Source organism: Acanthochromis polyacanthus, chromosome 6 (genome assembly GCF_021347895.1).
Source record: "Acanthochromis polyacanthus isolate Apoly-LR-REF ecotype Palm Island chromosome 6, KAUST_Apoly_ChrSc, whole genome shotgun sequence".
Taxonomy (NCBI): Eukaryota; Metazoa; Chordata; class Actinopteri; family Pomacentridae; genus Acanthochromis; species Acanthochromis polyacanthus.
Genome location: NC_067118.1, coordinates 24840638 through 24858975, shown reverse-complemented (window position 1 = coordinate 24858975; position 18338 = coordinate 24840638). Strand labels below are relative to the sequence as shown.

General features: G+C 39.1%; 1 protein-coding gene across 1 annotated transcript in view; it reads left to right on the top strand.

The window, feature by feature from the left end:
- plekhg5b (pleckstrin homology domain containing, family G (with RhoGef domain) member 5b) overlaps positions 1-18338 on the top strand; it is a 102244-nt gene that overhangs the window by 20635 nt on the left and 63271 nt on the right. Inside the window, exon 2 of the mRNA XM_022189782.2 lies at positions 11057-11133. Coding sequence (XP_022045474.2) covers positions 11057-11133 — 77 coding nt within the window. The remainder of the gene's footprint in view (positions 1-11056; positions 11134-18338) is intronic.

Here is an 18338-nt window from a genome sequence, read left to right as displayed (position 1 = left end):
GTAGGTAGAAGAATGGGAGGAAGACCTGCAGCAAATGCCCGTGAGCTGGAATCAAACCCAGGCTTTTGCGTTGGGAACTATAGCCCCTGTTCATGGGTCGCCTGCTCAACCGGTTGAGCTATCTGGACACCAGTGGGCGGTGGGAATTAATGGGACTTGGAAGCAACCCCACAATTTAATCAATTGTTACTTGAATGATTTCAGACAGATAAGTCCGCGATGGTCAATTTTTAGTAGAAACGCAATCAGGTGATCATCAGCAGGCAGCTGACATAGTGTTCACTTGTTGTCATAGTTACAGTGACGCTGTGCCGCTATCTCACAGTGATACAGAAATTTTTAACAAATCCATGGATCCAGACTATAAGCTGCATCACTGCCAAAATCTAATCAATTGGTCCTTGTCATTTCTGACCTTCCCTGGAAATTTCATCCATATCTGTTAGCCTGTTTTTGAGTAATGTTGCTAACAGACAAACAGACAAACATACACTGATCATCGCGTTCCTTCAATGGAGTAATTATGTTCTGTGTTATATTTCCCTAAATAACAGAAACTCGCCATCAGGGCTCACCAGTAACTCCAAACACTGTCGTACGGAACTGGATGTCAACCAAACCTTGGCATTTTTTTAGTAACACTTTCAAACACCCATGAGGAATGTTTTTTTTATCCAATTGTCTGATATAAACAAAATGAAGTCATTTAGTGAGTCAAATCTAGGTTTTGGGAAGCCATCGGTTTTATCCAGTTCCACTGTATTGCTCCATGAGCCAGGCCACACTGGCATTCCTCAGGTCATACTCAGCCACGGGTTCCAGTAACGGCTCAACATACCTCCGTTTCACTTGAAGTTTAACACCAATAAAGCCCATAAAAAGAATAGCACTGACACAAAAGGCCACACTATTATATAACCATAACTTGTACTCGACCAATTACTGTACTTTCTGACATAAATGCCCCCAAAAATGTAAGCTATGCAGTAATCCCCTCATGACGCCTCTTAAACATGGTGACAGAGTTTTCACTAATACTCTGCCCTACTGTAAGAGTCATTTAGAGTGCCAGATATGCACACTGGAGAATGGTGTATTTTTTTTTTTAATCATTGCTATTAAATAGTTCAGAGAGTCAGCAGAGTAAATCAGATATTTGTCTTTTTCCGTCTTGTAAACTTGAAAATCGTTGACCCCGCCTCCACCCCTCCTTTGGAACAGTTTACACTTGTTGTTCTGTGGTTTTCAGTTTTATACAAGCCGGCCGTGGGCCTGCTCAGATGTGGCGGAGGAGGGAGACCGATGGAGGGTGGGGGTTGGAGAGTGTGTGATGCACATGTGTGTGTTTTAACCACTATGGGGGTAAAACAACATGAAGCAGAAGGCCTGTGTTCTGCCCCCGCTGCCACTGAACCCTCAGCATTAGAAACAGCTGCAACCTGCTCCAGTTTTAATGTCTGCTCTCCTGATCCACCTGTAGAGGAATACTGAGGGCTTTCAGTGGTGAGGATTTGGGTTGTTTTTCTTTGAACTCAACTTTATGGGGGTGAGGATCCATTTTTGAAAGGTAAAGTTAAAAATCAGTTAAAGTGCACATTAAGTAACTATTGGAAAACGTGAGGTACAACATGAGCATAAATATCCGTGTTGTTGTAGAAATTTGAAGGCTTTAAAGGCTATCTGAAAGAAATTAAAAATAGATTATTCACCCTTTTTGTGTCAATAAAATGTACTGCATGCGTTTTGTTCACATGCTGACCCTCTGAAAAATGAAAAACATTTAGATGGATTTTAAAGTTATTTTGTCTTCAAAAAAACCACAATTTATCAGAGCCACAAACTATTAAAACAGAGAGTCGTCATTTAAAAAAAAAAAAACTTTCCGATGTATGTGACGTGCTGTTCAATCTGAAAAAGCTGCCAAATCTAAACCTCTTAGTATTTTATCAAAATCACTTTATTATACATGTCTCACTAAGAAATAGCCAGATATAGTCCTGTAAAATAAATATGCTCTCCTTCTCGATGCAGCTGTGAAGCCACTTTGTCGAAAGATTAAAAATTCTGTTACTCATCGGCTGAACTGCAGGCTGTGTGTTCCAAGAGCAGATAGGAGAAAATTGTGAATTAAATTAAAAACATAGGTAGTAAAATATCTGTTAGCAGAGTCACGATTATATTTTTTTCTGGTATTGGTGACACCTGTGGCACTTAGAAAAATGTTGCATATGTCAATTCCACTCTCTTTCAGTTTTTGTTCAATAAAAAAATCAAAGAAATTCAACTTTTTAGGATCATTTGCTTAATAATTTTGTGGTACTACACAAAATAGTTCTCTCTACATTTAGTCATGGTTGTGTTCTTTCCATAGAGGAGAAGGACTATAGAGAGTAAAAACATGACAGGAGAAAAAAAACGGCCAAAACTGTTGTCGTGTTCAGATTTTGAACCATTTCTGGCCTGGATACAGTGACAATGTGGAGTTTGTGGTGGTTGCTAGACTGACATCGAGACTTAATGACACATTTTATTTATTTTTTGTGGACAAATAAACAAGCTATAATCTGTTAATTGAACCATTCCAACACTCCCACTATCCAACTTCAGTCTTTATGCTAAGCTAACTGTCCCCTGGCTGCAGTTTTATCAGAGAATATTGTTCTCATCATCTAAAATGGGGATAAATTGTATCAGAATATCTCTCAAAATGCCAAACTTTACTTTTATATTTGCTTTTCCATTAACACCAGTGGGACAGCAGTTAAAAACATTTAATTTTAACCAAAATTACTGCAAACCAGCAACCATTTTGCTTAGAAATGAGTAAAACAATACAGTTACACATTATTTTATACCTGCTTCTCGGTCATACTTCTATTACCCAGAGCGTCTCCTTTCTTATCTTCCTATTATTCCACATTAATGCCTCCTATAGTCAAGCTTTTCTCGGTGCCGCCCTGTGTGTGCTGATATGGCGGTCGCTTTGCCAGTTTCCTCTGCCCGTATGCCATCCACCTGCTTGCCATCTGTGTTCATCTCTCAGGAGTCTCTTCATAACGGTCTCCTGGCGAGGCGGTGTGTGTTACATGACATACGGGGGAGGCTGGGGGCTGGCTGCAGAGGGAGTCGAAGCTCTCCAAAACATCATGTGAAAGTGACAAGAGGAGTCGGGAGCCTGAGCAAACACAAGAATAAGCTCACCCCTTCTCCGTGTGCCATGATGAGACCTCACCAAACAGAGGGAAGAGGGAAGCATTCTTGACATTCCTCTACAAAAAAAACGTGTAAAAAGCTTACGGCAAAACGTGTGAGGCACTCGACCTTCCCCACTTTCACATGGAGGATAGTGTAACTAGTTAAAGGAACGGCTAGAAGGTGGTTCATAGGAATTTGATCAATTACATCCCAAACTAAAAGTGTGTGAATCTGCACAAATGCACAGGTGCCACTGAGCTAAGCCCCTCCCCCTGAGCAGCATCTGTCCAATCACAGCTCAGCAGCCACAACTGACCAGAACAGGCCTGGAAAGCTTCACTGACATTCCAAATCATGGAAGTTCAGATGATTGCTGATAAAATAACAAAAACACAGGAGCAGAAGTGTGATGAATAGATTAAAGCAGGTGCTTGCGTGCTCCAGTGTAATCCTCGAACGTTAGCAAGTCTGTCTAAGTAGCTTAAAGTAGTAACCCAGGTTTCTCTAAATCCAAGGAGTGTATTATGAAATTACTGCGTTCATTCCAGTGTTCAGGTTCTGTTAAACAAATGCCCTGATTGTAACACAGCATCCCAAACCCCAAAATAATGTTTCGTTGTCACATCCATTTCATACAAAAAGACTTTTCTCTTGCAAAGTACAGCACAAACACTGTACATCCATACATGATAAAATGGTGGGACACTGTAACACTAAAAAAACTACAGAAATGGTGAAAACAAGATTATTAACTGAGTTTTACAGTCACACATTGTAAACAAAGAAATTGGATTTTGAAAAAAATATGATGTGGAGATTTGACTTTTTTTTTTTTTAAACTTTTTATCAGTTTTTGAGTCAACATTAAAATTAATATTTTTCTGTGCCTTTACTAGAAATTTAACAAAACGGAACATTTATAAAGAAACAGTTAAACACAAATATTTAACATTTTTCAAATGGTATAATATGCCATTAATACATATTATTTTTCTTTCAAATAAATACAAATATCAGTAAAATAAGGATATTTTTTGCTTATTAAAAATAAAATACTGTAAAAATATTTTGTAATTTTAGTCAAATGTCAAAGAATGAATTATTTGTAAAAATGTATATTTTTGATGTGACCGTTTTTTTGTTTGTTTGTTTTTTACAGTTTTTGCCTGTTTTATGCAGTTTATTTAGAAATTAATGTGTTTTTTTCTGTGAGTGTGCTAGTTATTATCTGTAATTTAGCCAGTCGTGGAAAATATGTAAAACGGTAGTAAAATTCACATTGTATGTATGAAGAAGTATGTAATCTGTGCAGCCTAACAGGGTTATGTCATAAAGAAGTAAGGGTCTAATCTTATATATTTCCTTGCTGCTTACAGCACTAAGTCCACCGAGCTCTACAGCACAAGAACAATACTGATGCCAGATCAATTTCTGTGAGTGAGTCAGAGGTGTTCACAGTGTTGGAGTGGCAGAGTGTGGAAGTGCAGTTATATAGGTAGTTATAGTTGGAAAAGAAATGGGATTACTTACTCGGCAAAGTTGACACAGTTTCTATGAGGTAAACATGTAATGTGTCTTCAGTCCTAAAATATGTGTGACACTGTAAAAACATTAGTACCATAAAATGACCATAAAACATTGTTTTTACTGTATTTGAATGAGCCAATTTATTTTTTCCCTCCAGATATAATTAGCAACAATTATACTCACAGTTACAGATTTTTTTTAACATTATTGTATTCCACTGCCTTTGAATATATTTTTTCTGACACTGTTGCTGCCAAATTTTCCTCTTTTTCTTCAGTTTTTCCCCCCCTGCAGTGCAGTGAAGGCTTGAGCACTTCAAGTAATGATTGTTTTTTTATTGTCAATTACTTTCTAACTTAGTTAAAATAATTAAGAATATCCTTTATAACTTAGACAAACTGAAAAAAATGCTATTTCCCAGAGCCTAAGGTGACCTCTTCATATTTCTGTTTTTAAGGTATTCAGGAGAAATTGACTTGCCTTTTTTTGTTTGATAAATAGTAATCATTGATTCTATCTTATATCAGAATTCATTGTCTAATCTACTAAGTGCGTTATAAGCTGCTCATTTCAGCACTAATTGCTTTTATGTTCACTGCACACATAAAGATTTGATGTGATGACAGGAAGCTTAATAGAAAATGCAAGAACCCTTTAAAACCATGTTCATAGTTGCATTGTGGTTACAGCATGAGTAAGTGGAGGCCAACCATTGGGAATACTTTGTATATGTTGCGTGTTTCAGTGTGCATGATTTCAACTCGCCTCCATTGCTCTGGCTTATTTATGGGCACCTAATGGGGCTTTTGCCTCAGGCAGTGTGTCTCTGTGGTGAGCAGGCCAGCAGAGAGTTGTGTGGATGGGACGCACCACCGTCTCTTTAGTGTGCAAGCTCATTGTCTGCTGTCACGTGTGTTCGTGTATAGTGTGTGCTTGTGTTTGCTTTTGGCTTAATCAGCAGTGCTGAGTTCAGGAATTCCAGTTCATCAGAGAGAGAAAGAGGGAGAGTCAGCAAGATATGAGCAAGTAGGAGAGAAGATGGAGGGTCAGCAGATGATGGTGTGATTTCACCGTGAATCGAGACGATCAAGTAGTAAAGAGAAGGTCAAGGACAGTAATAGAGGCACTTTGAGGTAATGTCACTTTTTAAAAAAAATCTGATTTGAATGAAGGTGCAGTAACATGTAACTTAATCTATGTAGCCACATTCAGCTATGATGCTTCCACTGACTGATGCATGAAGAACTTAAAGGTGACCGGTCAGATTTGTTGCCATGAGTCAGATCCCCCGTATAAAATCAAGAAACGCCTCACCTTTAACCAAAATTTTGCCATAGTAGCAAAATGTTTCCACACTTCATGCTCAGATGTTTTGTGCCATGAATGTCTGCATGCAAAATGCGATAGCTGCGACTTTTACAGAAAGGCCCTCCACTCGCGTACAAGGCACAGGCTGCCGGGGCTCCATTTTGGATCCATGTCAATGTTGGCAAAGCAGATTTGTTAGGTCCTTTAGCTGAAAAGAAAACGTCACCTATACTCATCAAATTGAACTTTTATTTATTTTACAACGTCTTTCAGATAGGTTTTAGCTCTGAAACCTGACCTTTGAAAATATAGGGGAAGAGAAAACAACTTATAAAGTGACTAATCCAAGGCCAAAGAATTCATTAGCATCTAGCAGACACAGAGCAACACTGGCATTCAATTTTCATTCTATAGTGCCAATTGCACCATAACCCGTCTCGGGTCACTTTAGATTTGAAAGGTCAGAACTTTGAAAGAAACCCAACAAATGCAGAGATGGCCTTTGAGCAGCCACTGACGCATTATAATATGTTTCCATTAATTAAATCAGTATTATCAGTAAGATACAGGACATGTGTTAGCTGTGGCCAGTTTATATCAATTAAACAATTATTGATTGATGCATTTGTATTTATTAAGAAAATTGTTCAAAACTTGCCTCACCAGCATTGTGCCATAAATGACACCCTCCCGTTATGACACCTGTGTAATGACTGACACAAAAGATCGAGCTCAGGTTCATACCAATCAGCTGAGTCATTCCATCTCATTTCAACAAATCTGAGGAAATTTTGTTGCATGACCTCCTCTGATCATCTCCAAACTTTTTTTTTAACTATCCCAACATAAGAATAGATTACTTGCAAAGTTGTAACATCATATGATTGCTATTTGCTAAGTTATAAAATATTTAAATCCCTATTTTTCCACTCGGAAATTGATATGTTAGGTAGAAAGGCTTGATTTAGGAAGATAATACTGGGAACTGACTGATGATATAGACTCACAAGTGATCTGAAGGGTTCAAACACCTTAACAATAGAGCAGGAAAAAAAAATTTGGAATGAATATACCCATTTCTCTGTGGTACAGGGCAATTTAAAAATTTGGCGAAAATGGCATTTTTCAAGAATTTAGGCATTTTTTTCCCAAATTTAATAAGTAACAAGGTTCATATGTTATAAAAATCTCAAAGTACCTTAAAAGTTCTCTCTAACCTAAAAATATCCAAGAGCTAGCTAGTCTCCTTAGACCTCAAAACGATGCCTATTTATGAAACAGACTGAAAAACACCATACATATATTGGCACAGAAACCAATGTGGGACATGGAGTAGAAACATGAAACTTTGTCAGTATAACAATAAACATCCGAATAATTGATATCTGAAGTATCAACATTGTTTCTTGAATCCTTCATGGCCAATTTAACCAAGAAATGCACTATGTTTTATAGGCGTTTTTTTAGGAATTCTAACTAATATATTGCAGTTAAAATGAGTCATATTGCCTGAGGTCCCATGTAAAACATGTAATTTGTCCCCAACTTATCACACCACTATTTCTGTCCTTTGAACTGCTTGAATTTCTCTGAAATCAGGCCATCATCTGCACCAGATATGTGGTACTGTCCACCACGGCGTGTTGAAGGAGCAGTGATTGGACAGAGGATGTGGGCTGTAGGCACCCACACTACGTCATCCTTTCTAGGCCATGTGAACTTCTTGCTGGGACCTTTTGGGTGCATGAATTTCACTTGCAAATCTTCAAATTCAGCTGATAAGTCAAATACGATACCGAGGCTGTCCTGAGAATGCAGTCTGGGAGTGATGCCATTTCTTCTTATTCAGTTACTGTATGAAAGAAAAAACAATGTCTATATAATAATTAACTTCAGATATGCCCTTTGTAACTTATACTACGATGCTGATGCTTCAGATTCATCTTTCATCTTTAGTTGGTCATGTAAATGGTTCCTAAAAACAAAAACGAGGATCAAAATGTATAGTAAATTGATTCAGCAGTTGCTCATCTTTGGCACAAGAAACAAATATGAAAGTAAGTTCACACATACTTCACACATACTAGTTCCTCCAAAAAAAATTTGAACCGCGTACCATGTATCCCACATGCACTTTTTAATGCCTAAAGTTAGGCTATTTTGGGTCTACACCTGAGTTCAACAGCCTATAAATCAATAAATAAGCTTTATTTTAATGTTTTAAAACTTTTACCTTATGCAACTTTCATTAGTAAAGAAGAAAATTCATTCTTTCAATGTCTTTTCACAAGAATAAGTCCTAAAATAGAGGCATGAAAAACCCAAAATAAAGTCGCCCATGAAATAATAAGGATATTTTGGGAAATTCCACAGTCCAGTATTTTTTATTTTCATTCATTTCTATACTTTTCTCACCAGAAGGGTACAAGTTTTGGAAGGGGAAAAAATTCTGACCATGTAAAAGGAGTATAAATTGCTTTTTTTAGTAGTTTAAAACCCTAAAATCATAGGCGAGGATTAAGTTTGGACTGACTATGGGTATTAGATTAGATCATTACTGCTTATACTGTATGTTTATAACCATAATACTTTGCATTTGTTCATAAAATTACCCAAATAAAGCCCAAAAAAAATTTTGGGAGGATCTGAGAAAGTGGTGCAACAAGCATTTGTTGAATTGACATGGACTGACTCAGCTATGAAATGTCTTGATCCGACATAATTCCACTCATTGAGGTTGGTTTGGGACATCCCAAATGCACTCTGCTGCATTTAGCTATAGTTGAAAAACAATGAGTTGCTTTCAAGTGCAAACTGGCCTCTATAGGTAGGTGTAGATGTAGGTGTAGATAAACGTCCTAAACATTTGTTTTATGTGCAAAACTGTGACTTCTCGGCACACTAAAGAAGGTTCTGCCTCTTTGGGAAGCACTCCACAAAAGATGTAGGCTTCTTGTGCAGCCTGCTGCTTGTAAACCCTGAGGGAACCGTTAGCGAGAGGCCGGCTGGCAGAAGCCATGGTCTCGGCCTGCTCCCAGCACAGCGAGGCACAGCGGAGACCTTCTTTGACTTTTCCTGGAAGGCAGTGGAAGATATTGACTCTGCGTCAGTTGGATCACAGAAAGGTGTTTGCCAAAGGTTTTTTAGCTACAAGAAGATCATGGATCAAAAAGTACCAGTGTTGTTTGGGCGGCTTGCTACTTTGGTCTGATTGGCATGAAATTTTGGACACAGATTTGTGATCCCCAGACGATGAATCCTAATGTTGTCATGCTGACTTTCTATGGCTCCACTGGTGGTAAAAAAAAGGGTGGTTTTCAGTAAAATATGACAGCAAATATTGGATGGATTGTAATGAAATTTCTTGCATCTATTTATGTCCTATTCAGGGAAAATTCTAGCAACTATGCTTCTTATCTGTTCTTGCAGTGTCACCATCATCTCAGAATGGCCTAATATTTGTATTATTAAGCTAATAACCATATTGGTGTGATTTTTGCTTGCAACATTCTACTTTAGAACCTGCATTGCATCAAGTTTAAAGAAATCACAACAAACATTAATTAAATGTTAGAAAAACATCTTAAAATTTCCAAAAATTGTTACTAAGATGCTTAAAATTTTTATTTAAATGTCTGAACACTAAAATTCAGTACACTTCAATACAGTACCTTGGTTTCTGATCATTTTCCTGCAAACATCCTGCTTTATGATCAAATGTTTGCATGCCTAGCTATTAAAGTGAACTTTATACCTGCTAAATATCAGCGTGTGGCCGTGTTAGCATTTAGTTCAAAGCCCTCCTGTGCCTCAGTGTGGTGTCACGGAGCTGCTAACATGGCTGCAGATTCTTGTTTTTACTGCTGTTCAGCAAATACACTGCAGACAGGTTGACCCTTCCCTTCCCAGCAGGGAAGCCGCGAGTTCTGTGGTATGCGCCAATTACAGTGATTTTCCCTCTTCCCCACGGGCACCCTTGACCCACGAGTGAAGCTGTGGCCAAGTGGATGACTCAAGGTGACTAGTTTCCGTGCGTCGGCTCAGAGCAGGGCCTCGGCTCTTTAACCGCTGCTTTCATGATGACAAATTGTTGTTTGAAGTTGACTTTAAAAGCTCAAGCCACCAGGTGACTTCATTTTCTCGCAGCAGCCCTTCTCCATTACCGATGATTTAATGATGATATTCCACCGGTGACATTACAATGAACAGGTTATCTGAGCTTTCTGGAGAGCTTTTACTCCAAAGTCTTGTCATGCGTTGGAAATTGGAGACTTTTTGTGACGAACACCTTTACTATCCGTCCGAACCCCTCCCCCCCTCTGAGGCCTGCTCTGCTTCCCTTCCTTGATCTTACTTTCACCTTTCTGCACGTGTCTTCTCTGTTATTCTCATTAGGCAGACATAAATATTGGTGCACTCAGGCTCTCTGTTATGATATCTTTATCGTGTGTGTACATGTACAAGATGTAGATGTAAACTCTGCCTTTTATCAAGCCCTCACTGCGGCGTTGGCCCACTAGTCAAGTAGATTTTAGAGGTTTATTTGACAACGGCGGTTTGTTATTGTGCAGCAGAGTACAGCGAGCTTACCCATCACGAGTGCACTTTTTGTACAAAACCCAGAATGAGGCTCCTTTGCTCATTTGCTCCGTTTTCTTCCTGTCTCTTTAGTCGTTGTTCATGTCCCTGTGATCTCCTCCCAAAAACACACCCCACCCTCTTCCTTCTGTTTACCTTTCCTTCAAGAAATCTCTTTACCCCAACTTCTCTGCTTTTCACTTTATTGCACAGTCTCTATTACTGTGTGAGAGTGTTTCTTGTGTTCATAGTCACTTTCCCTCCATTTTCTTCTCTCCCCCCCTTGTCCTTATATAAACACAGGCAGCGACTATAGCCTTGTTGCCTACATGTTTTTACAGCTTTACCAAGAAAGGTGTGTTAATGGATGTGCAGTCGGCTGGGTGGCTGGTTTTGGTGTTTCAGTGATAAAGCGACATGTCAAATTGACCCGTGCGTTCTGTTTCAGATGACAAGCCTGTCCAGGAGGAGGACGGGGTGGTGTGTCAGCATCCCGAGTGCCCCGATCGCCGCAGGGCCTCTAAGGTAAGACCCTCAAACCTGAAGAGAAGTCTGGTTTCACTAAGAATGACAGTAAGCAGATTCACGGCAATGTTCTGAAAAAGTCATAAATGATGTCTTTTTCCAGGATTTGAAGTGAAGGAACAGTTTGACATTTTCAGTAATATGCTTGTTCACTTTCTGGGCAAGAGCTGGATGAGACAACTGATGCAGCTGTCGTGTCTTTAGACAAAATATGAGGCTGCAGTTCAGAGCCGGTTGGCTTAGCATACCACAAAGACTGTGAACAGCTAGCCTGATCCGTCTGCATGAAACAAAATCCACCTGCCAGAAGTGCAAAATGTGTAAGTTTTCCCCCTGAAATCACTGATCCAATACAAACACCGCTTAAAACAATTGTTGTTGTGCTTCAGTGATGAATCAATTAGCTGTTAAATTAATCAGCAATTATTTCGATAATCAGTTAGTAGGTTTGACTAACTTTTTTGAGGTTAAGAAAAGTAACTCTTCTGATTCCAGTTTGTTTTAAATTGAATGTTTTCTTTTTTTAAAAGAAACTCTTCCGTGACAAGAAACTGAATATCTTTTAGTTTAGGCAAAACAAGACATTTGTCATCTTGAACTCCGATAAAAAGTAATTTGCTTTTGACTCTTTTCTGACACTATATTAACCAAACAACTAATTGAATAGTTAAGTTAAAAAAAAAAAGGATCAGATCATTATAATCATTAGTTGCAGGCTTGCTCGTTTGTGGAGCTTGTTTTCTTTAGACAGAGCAAAGTTAGTTGTTTCCACCTACTTTCAGGGTTTATGCTAAGCTAGCCAACTGCTGTCCTTCTATATTTACCTTAGTATCAATCTTATAATTCAAGTCAAGAATTAGTGCATTTCTGAAGGTGTTATTATAGAATATTGTTATTTCAGCTGCTGTTTTTCCTGTGATCTCTAAAACCAGTTGCACAGACCCAAATACTGATCTGTGGCTGTTGTGACAACTGATTTTCATTTCCACTGTGGCTGCTAAAGAGCCTTCAGCCTTCAACAGCAGCTTATTTAGTTTCAGAAAATGCAATTAATGTTGTGTGCTATATTTGTTTTTTGTTCCCTCAACAGAGCCCTCTAGTGGCCATGGAAATTTCAAGTCTTACCTGCTGAGACTAAAGTAGGAAGTGGTTCCATGTTATACATGAAAAAAGTCAGCAGAAGAAGGTGTTTGGGGTGGATAGATGGGTCAACAAAAAGTCTGACTTTACCAAGGGAGGCAGCTGTTGGTGTTTCACTTCTTACTGACAGATTCATTTCTATTAACCATGACAGTGATGGCTGGGTTTCGTCACTTTAACCAAGAGTAGAACTGCGTCATTCATTGAATATTAAACACAATTGCAATTTTGGCTTCTCCCAATTGTAAGAAACAGTTTGACTCCAGTACAATCCATGTAGATGAAATCAGCTGGTTTGAATTTGATAAATCTGACATCAGAACACCTTCTTTCATTGTTTTCAAAGCAATTTTTGGTCTCACTCATTTCTGAGCTGTGCTTGCTGCAGTAGCTGAGTGGAGCCTAGAAGCTTCTCAGTGCTGTGTGTGAGGTGTTTTGAGACAGTGGTAGATTGTCTATCAGATGAACAAATGTGCAGTAAGTGAGACATTTCAGTTACAATTTAATGTAGGTTCTGCTTCAAGGAGATACACAGAATTCAGGTGAAGAACCTTATTATGAGTCTCATTTAGATGCAGTAATTTGTAGTAGTGCTCTGTTTTGTTTTGTTTTTTTAATGTCAAAATACAACAAAACGCTCTGTCCCAATAATCAATGGATGATCATGATCTCAGCATAAATGAAAATTATTTGAATTGTCATTTTGGCATTAGTCATGCAGCCCTGTCCATCCATCCGTCATCTATACACCGCTTAATCCTCATTAGGACCATGGGGGGCTGGAATCAGGGGATGCCATGGCCCACTCACCAGGGTTACACAGAGAGACAAACAAGCACGCTCACATTCACACCTACAGACAATTTGTAATCACCAATTAACCTCAGCATAGTTATGGACTGTGGGAGGAAGCCGGAGAAAACCCACAGGGAGAACATGCAATGTCTGTGCTGAAGGATCCCAGGTCCAGGACACAAACCGTGGATCTTCTAGCTGTGCGGTTACAGTGCTAACCACCAAGAACTGTTCAAGCCCATGGCGATAATGATGAATGTTCCTTGGTAATTTTTTAACAACACAAAGTTCCCTTAACCCTCCTGTTGTCTTCATTTAGGGGCACCAAAAAATCTTTGTTTCCTTGTCTGAAAAAAATCCAAAAATTCAGCCAAAAAAAATCCCTGAATTTTTTGAAAATTTGCAAAACCTTCAAGAATAAAATTCAGTTTTATTTAAAAACCTCTCTCAAATTTGGCAAGAAAATTCTTGTAAATATTTTCAAAAAAATAGTCAAAATCTTCAAAAAAAATCCTATAAATATCTAAAGTGATTACATATACATCCGTAGAACTTTTAGTATTTTCTTTAAGAACATTCACCAAAAGTCAAACAAAATCCAGTGAAATTTGCTAGATTTTTTTTTTTGTGAATGTTCTTATGAAACATTTTAAACATTTCTTTATTTCCACCAAAACATGTTCCAAAATGTCCCAAAAATGTTGAAAATGTGGACATCAGAAGTTTCGCTGTGAAATTTTTTTTTTTTTTCCCGTATTTTCAAACTTTAAAACGGGTCAATTTTGACTCGCAGGACAACACGAGGGTTAACTATAAAAATCACATATTTTAACTCCAATAATCAACACTTAACCGTGACAGCTTTTTTTTGTGATGATGCCTTCAGCTCATCACAGCGCTTCTCTGATCATTTTAATATGAGCTAAATATCAAAACACTTTCAAATGAAGATTGAAACGGTCAGACTTGTTAACTCCTGTGGCTCCCTGTAGCTTTTGCAGCTCGTTGGATGCAGCCCGACAGTGTTTGGTTCCTCTTGTGTTGTGTTACAGCTCTGTGAAAGGTGAAGCGGAGTGGCAAAGCTGCTTTTCTTCTTTTAGGTGTAAAAAGGGGCGTGAGTCTTGGGGCTCTGTGTCTGGCCACCAGACTGTGAAATGAATTATTCCTTTGAAGCCACTGGTTTCTGAAAATGGGAGTCTGGCCAGAAGACCAAGGGAAACCGACATAGTGTCTGGTCTGTCAGTTGGTCTGGCTTGTTTTGGTTTGTCTGGTCTGCCCCGACGTCTCCCTCCTGCCACTAGAGCCGGGCATTAGACGGATTTTCCCATTGAGTCGAGATGTTGTCTCCCGCTGTCCTCCCTGTGGAAACAATGGAGAGGGAAGATGACAGAGAGAGAAGATGTTAAATTCAGACAGCCTGTAGAGACAGAGAGATTTGGTTATATATAGTTTTTCTCCATGGCAACTGGGAGTAATAAAGTGGGGGGAGAGAAGAGAGAGCCAAAGTGCTGAACCTGAACTATCCTTGCTGTCTCTTTCCCTACTCCCCACATTACTGAGTCTCCAAAATCCACTTTTCCTGAAAGACAAAATCACTTGAGACTATCTGGCCCCTCTCGCGTGACAGAGTCCCTCCTGTTTTTCGGATTTGTGATCAGAGTTGTGAATGAGGCTCAGGGCTTTCTCCTTGGTCAGGGTCGGGGTTGATGTTATGTAAGGAGATTAAGGAAAGATGTGCATTCCAGCATGCACTGGGACAGGTTGACAACAGATAGTAAAGACAAAGACGATTAGAGAATCACACAGGAGACGCATCAGTCTTTATACCTACCAGGAACGTAAACATTTGTTTTGAATGGCAGGCTTATATCTGTAACAGTTCTCAAAATTGATTTTAGATACACTTAAAGCTCTTCATATATGCTAAACTGTAAATATCTAGTCAACCAGTCCAGTATCAGCAATGACACAGTTGCCTCAAGGGGTTTTACAACCTGTACAATACTCTGTTTGGATAAAACCAAAACAATGAGCTGGAAGACTGTAAAGCTTTACAGAGCTGAGGGGAAATGGTGTGTTGGGTGATAATGACAGCCTTTCATGTAAAATGTATTTATACATCACTGTTAACCCTTTGAACTCTAAGCAGTTCTGGCGTTTTTTTGCTTCTGTCTCATTTTTACTTACTGTGTGCCCGTTTTTTACTGCAATGTAAAGTCCTGCAAAATGTCATTTGTGCAGTGGACAAAGTCATAATGCCGTAAACCATGAACAAAAAAAATGAAAATTAAGTGTTTTTGATTTTTTTATTTTGCACAAATTTGAAAAAATGGAAGCAACATGTTCAACATTTTTCCATTTTGATGGTGACACTACACTGTACAGTTGCTGTACAGCTTCTATTTTTAATCAGTTTTCATACAATAGGTGAAAAATCTTGACAATTCTCTTTTTTCACAATTTGTAGCACTCATACATGGTTTAATTTTGGTTTATTTTTTCAAGATTACATGACTTCCAGATACTCTAGTGGTTTAAGAGGATAAATACTAAAGATCCAATAGAGGAATGTTAAATAATAACTTTTTGTCAGTGCAAACTTTATTGCCACGGTCAAACTCTAGGTTAAAATGTGCCGGGTGTCTCTACAGTGTAGTAATGAGTATTTTGTATTGTATGTGTGTGCAGAATTGACCTTGTAGATATCTTATTCCACTTTAAGAAAAAAACAATACATCTACTTGATTCAGTATTGCAACACGCTAAAACAAACAGGAGTGAATACTATTTTAGGCACTTTATCTCTGCAAAATACAGAACTTGCAAAAGAAATGTCCTGTCAAACCCTTGAGCATTCCTAATCTGTACAATCAGTAGTGTGTGAACGGTGCCGAATGACCTCACACTGTTGCATCAGGACCGGTCAGTGTTTATTCCTTCACGCTTATCCTTCATCGCTTGACGCCACAGTGGTCCTGTCCATTCTGGTACAAATGGTACATCCCGAGATGTCACAATTCCTAACATTCCTGGTGATTTTCTGACTTGGAGTTGTGAATAAGAGAAGTGTAAACGTGAGTCATGTTATCGTTTCCAGAAGAGGAAAAATAATGGTGTAGTTTCACAGTTTATGATATCAGTTCAACTCTGTGTGTTACTCAATAACGTGTCATCTGTACCAGGCTTTAAACAGCAGGGGGCAATGTCATGGCAACCCTGACCTCCTCTTAGGCTCAGTCAGTCTTGCATTCGCTCAACTAGTGAGAGGCACATTTCTTGGAAGAATTTGGACATAAATACATCCCTTGACTTTCACCCACTCCACCCACTAAACAGATTTAGACACATCAAAGCAAGCTTTTTCACTTAAAAAAGCCCCAAAAACTAACTTTTATATTTCACTTTAAGAGTTTTTGACAGTACTCCGAGTCGTCTCTTTGATATTGCCGGCAGCTTGGCAACAGGACACAGAGCAGACACAAACACAGACAGACAGAAGGAGAATCTCAGCTCGGTCCTGTGCTGCATTTTAAACTGTTTTATTCCCAGACAGGCCTGCCAGCCTCGAGCCTCCTCCTGTCATATATCAGCTCCCGACAGGACTGTGTCTCTTCTAGTCGCTGCATGACTGGCCGAGGCCTGAATGAGTTCACCTGCACCATAATTTACTGAAATCGCACCAGGTGTCACCGTGAACTTGTGCTGTTGTTGCTCCGCTCTGTCACCACATTACACAACCCTCAGAGCTCTGCTAGAAGGGTCTTAGAAGGGACAACACATGTGTTTCCACAAGACTTTCCTGCTGTGATCGGAGTCTGAGGGATTTGTAATCAGCCTGCAGGTGTCCAACTGAGAGATTCTGTTCAGTGCAGAGTTGGTTCCTGGCTGAGGTGGTGGGATTCATTTCAGATTATTCTTGTTAGCGCTCGCTGCTAGTCTGAGCTTGCTCCCTGGATCGAGGCTCCCACATAGAGGAGCTTATTATCCTCGATCGCTTACTCCCTCCTCCTCCCGCTGCTTCACTTCGATCCCAGTCTCCTTCATTTCCCTCCCTCCCTCAGCTTCGACAGGACCAGACAAGATGACTCGTTAGGTGTGGGTCGCCTTGGCAACGGCGCCCCTCCCAGTCCAAACAGCTGGAGGCAGTGGGATAATGTGAAGAAAGTGTGGGTTTGACAGAGACTGAGAGGATGAGGAAATGTTTCAGTCAGCTGGCTCACTCTGTCACTGAAAGTGCATGTCCATTCATCTGTTATAATCACATTTTCAACTTGAGCTTGGAAAAATAGAAGGGATTTTTTTTTTTTTAAACAAGGGGTTACGCTAAACTGAGGAGGAAAAAGTTGATGTGTCGATAACAAAATGTGTGGATGTGCAGTGGAAATGGATTTAGAGACTACGTGAGGATGTACATGAAACATTTAGCTAAAATGTTATTAAAGCTCCACTGGAGTGACTAGAAACATCACATGTACATTAAACTGTCCTCATATTTGTAATATAGGAAACAAACGTGAATACCATATTTTTATCAGATGTTTCTTTTTCACCCTTTTAATTGGAGCTATTATATATATATATATATATATATATATATATATGTATATATGTTTTATCATTTCCTTGTTCCCTCTTCTTCTGCAGTGGTTAAACACTAACTCACTATAGAAATAGCTTTATCCACTGTTTATCTCGATGAAAAAAAATCCCATTATTTGCATAACAGAAATCTCAAGGTAATAGGCATTTTCTTGTCTCGTCTGTCATCCTGAGAAGCTTCGGTTTAATTTGCTCTACATTTAAATGGAAATGTGACGTGTGTCTTATGCAGTCATTCACCCTCGTGTTTTTGGCCGTCTTCCATTCTCTTTTTCTCCCTCTCTTTTGTCCCCATTCAGTCACATATTATGACTAATCCATTGCTGATGTTTCAGGGGATTTAATATTATATTAGTCAGACTAGCAGAGAATCACCGTATTGCCAGTTGTTGAATCATTCAGCTAGATTTTTTTTAAAAATTGATGACGAGGAACATTTTGTCATGTCTCTCTCTCTCTCTCTCTCTCTCTCTCTCTCTCTCTCTCTCTCTCTCTCTCTCTCTCTCTCTCTCTCTCTCTCTCTCTCTCTCTCTCTCTCTCTCTCTCTCTCTCTCTCTCTCTCTCTCTCTCTCTCTCTCTCTCTCTCTCTCTCTCTCTCTCACTTCCTGGATCAACCTATTTAACCTTGCTGTGTCTCTTATCTTTGAGAAATCTCACTTAACTGTTGCTGA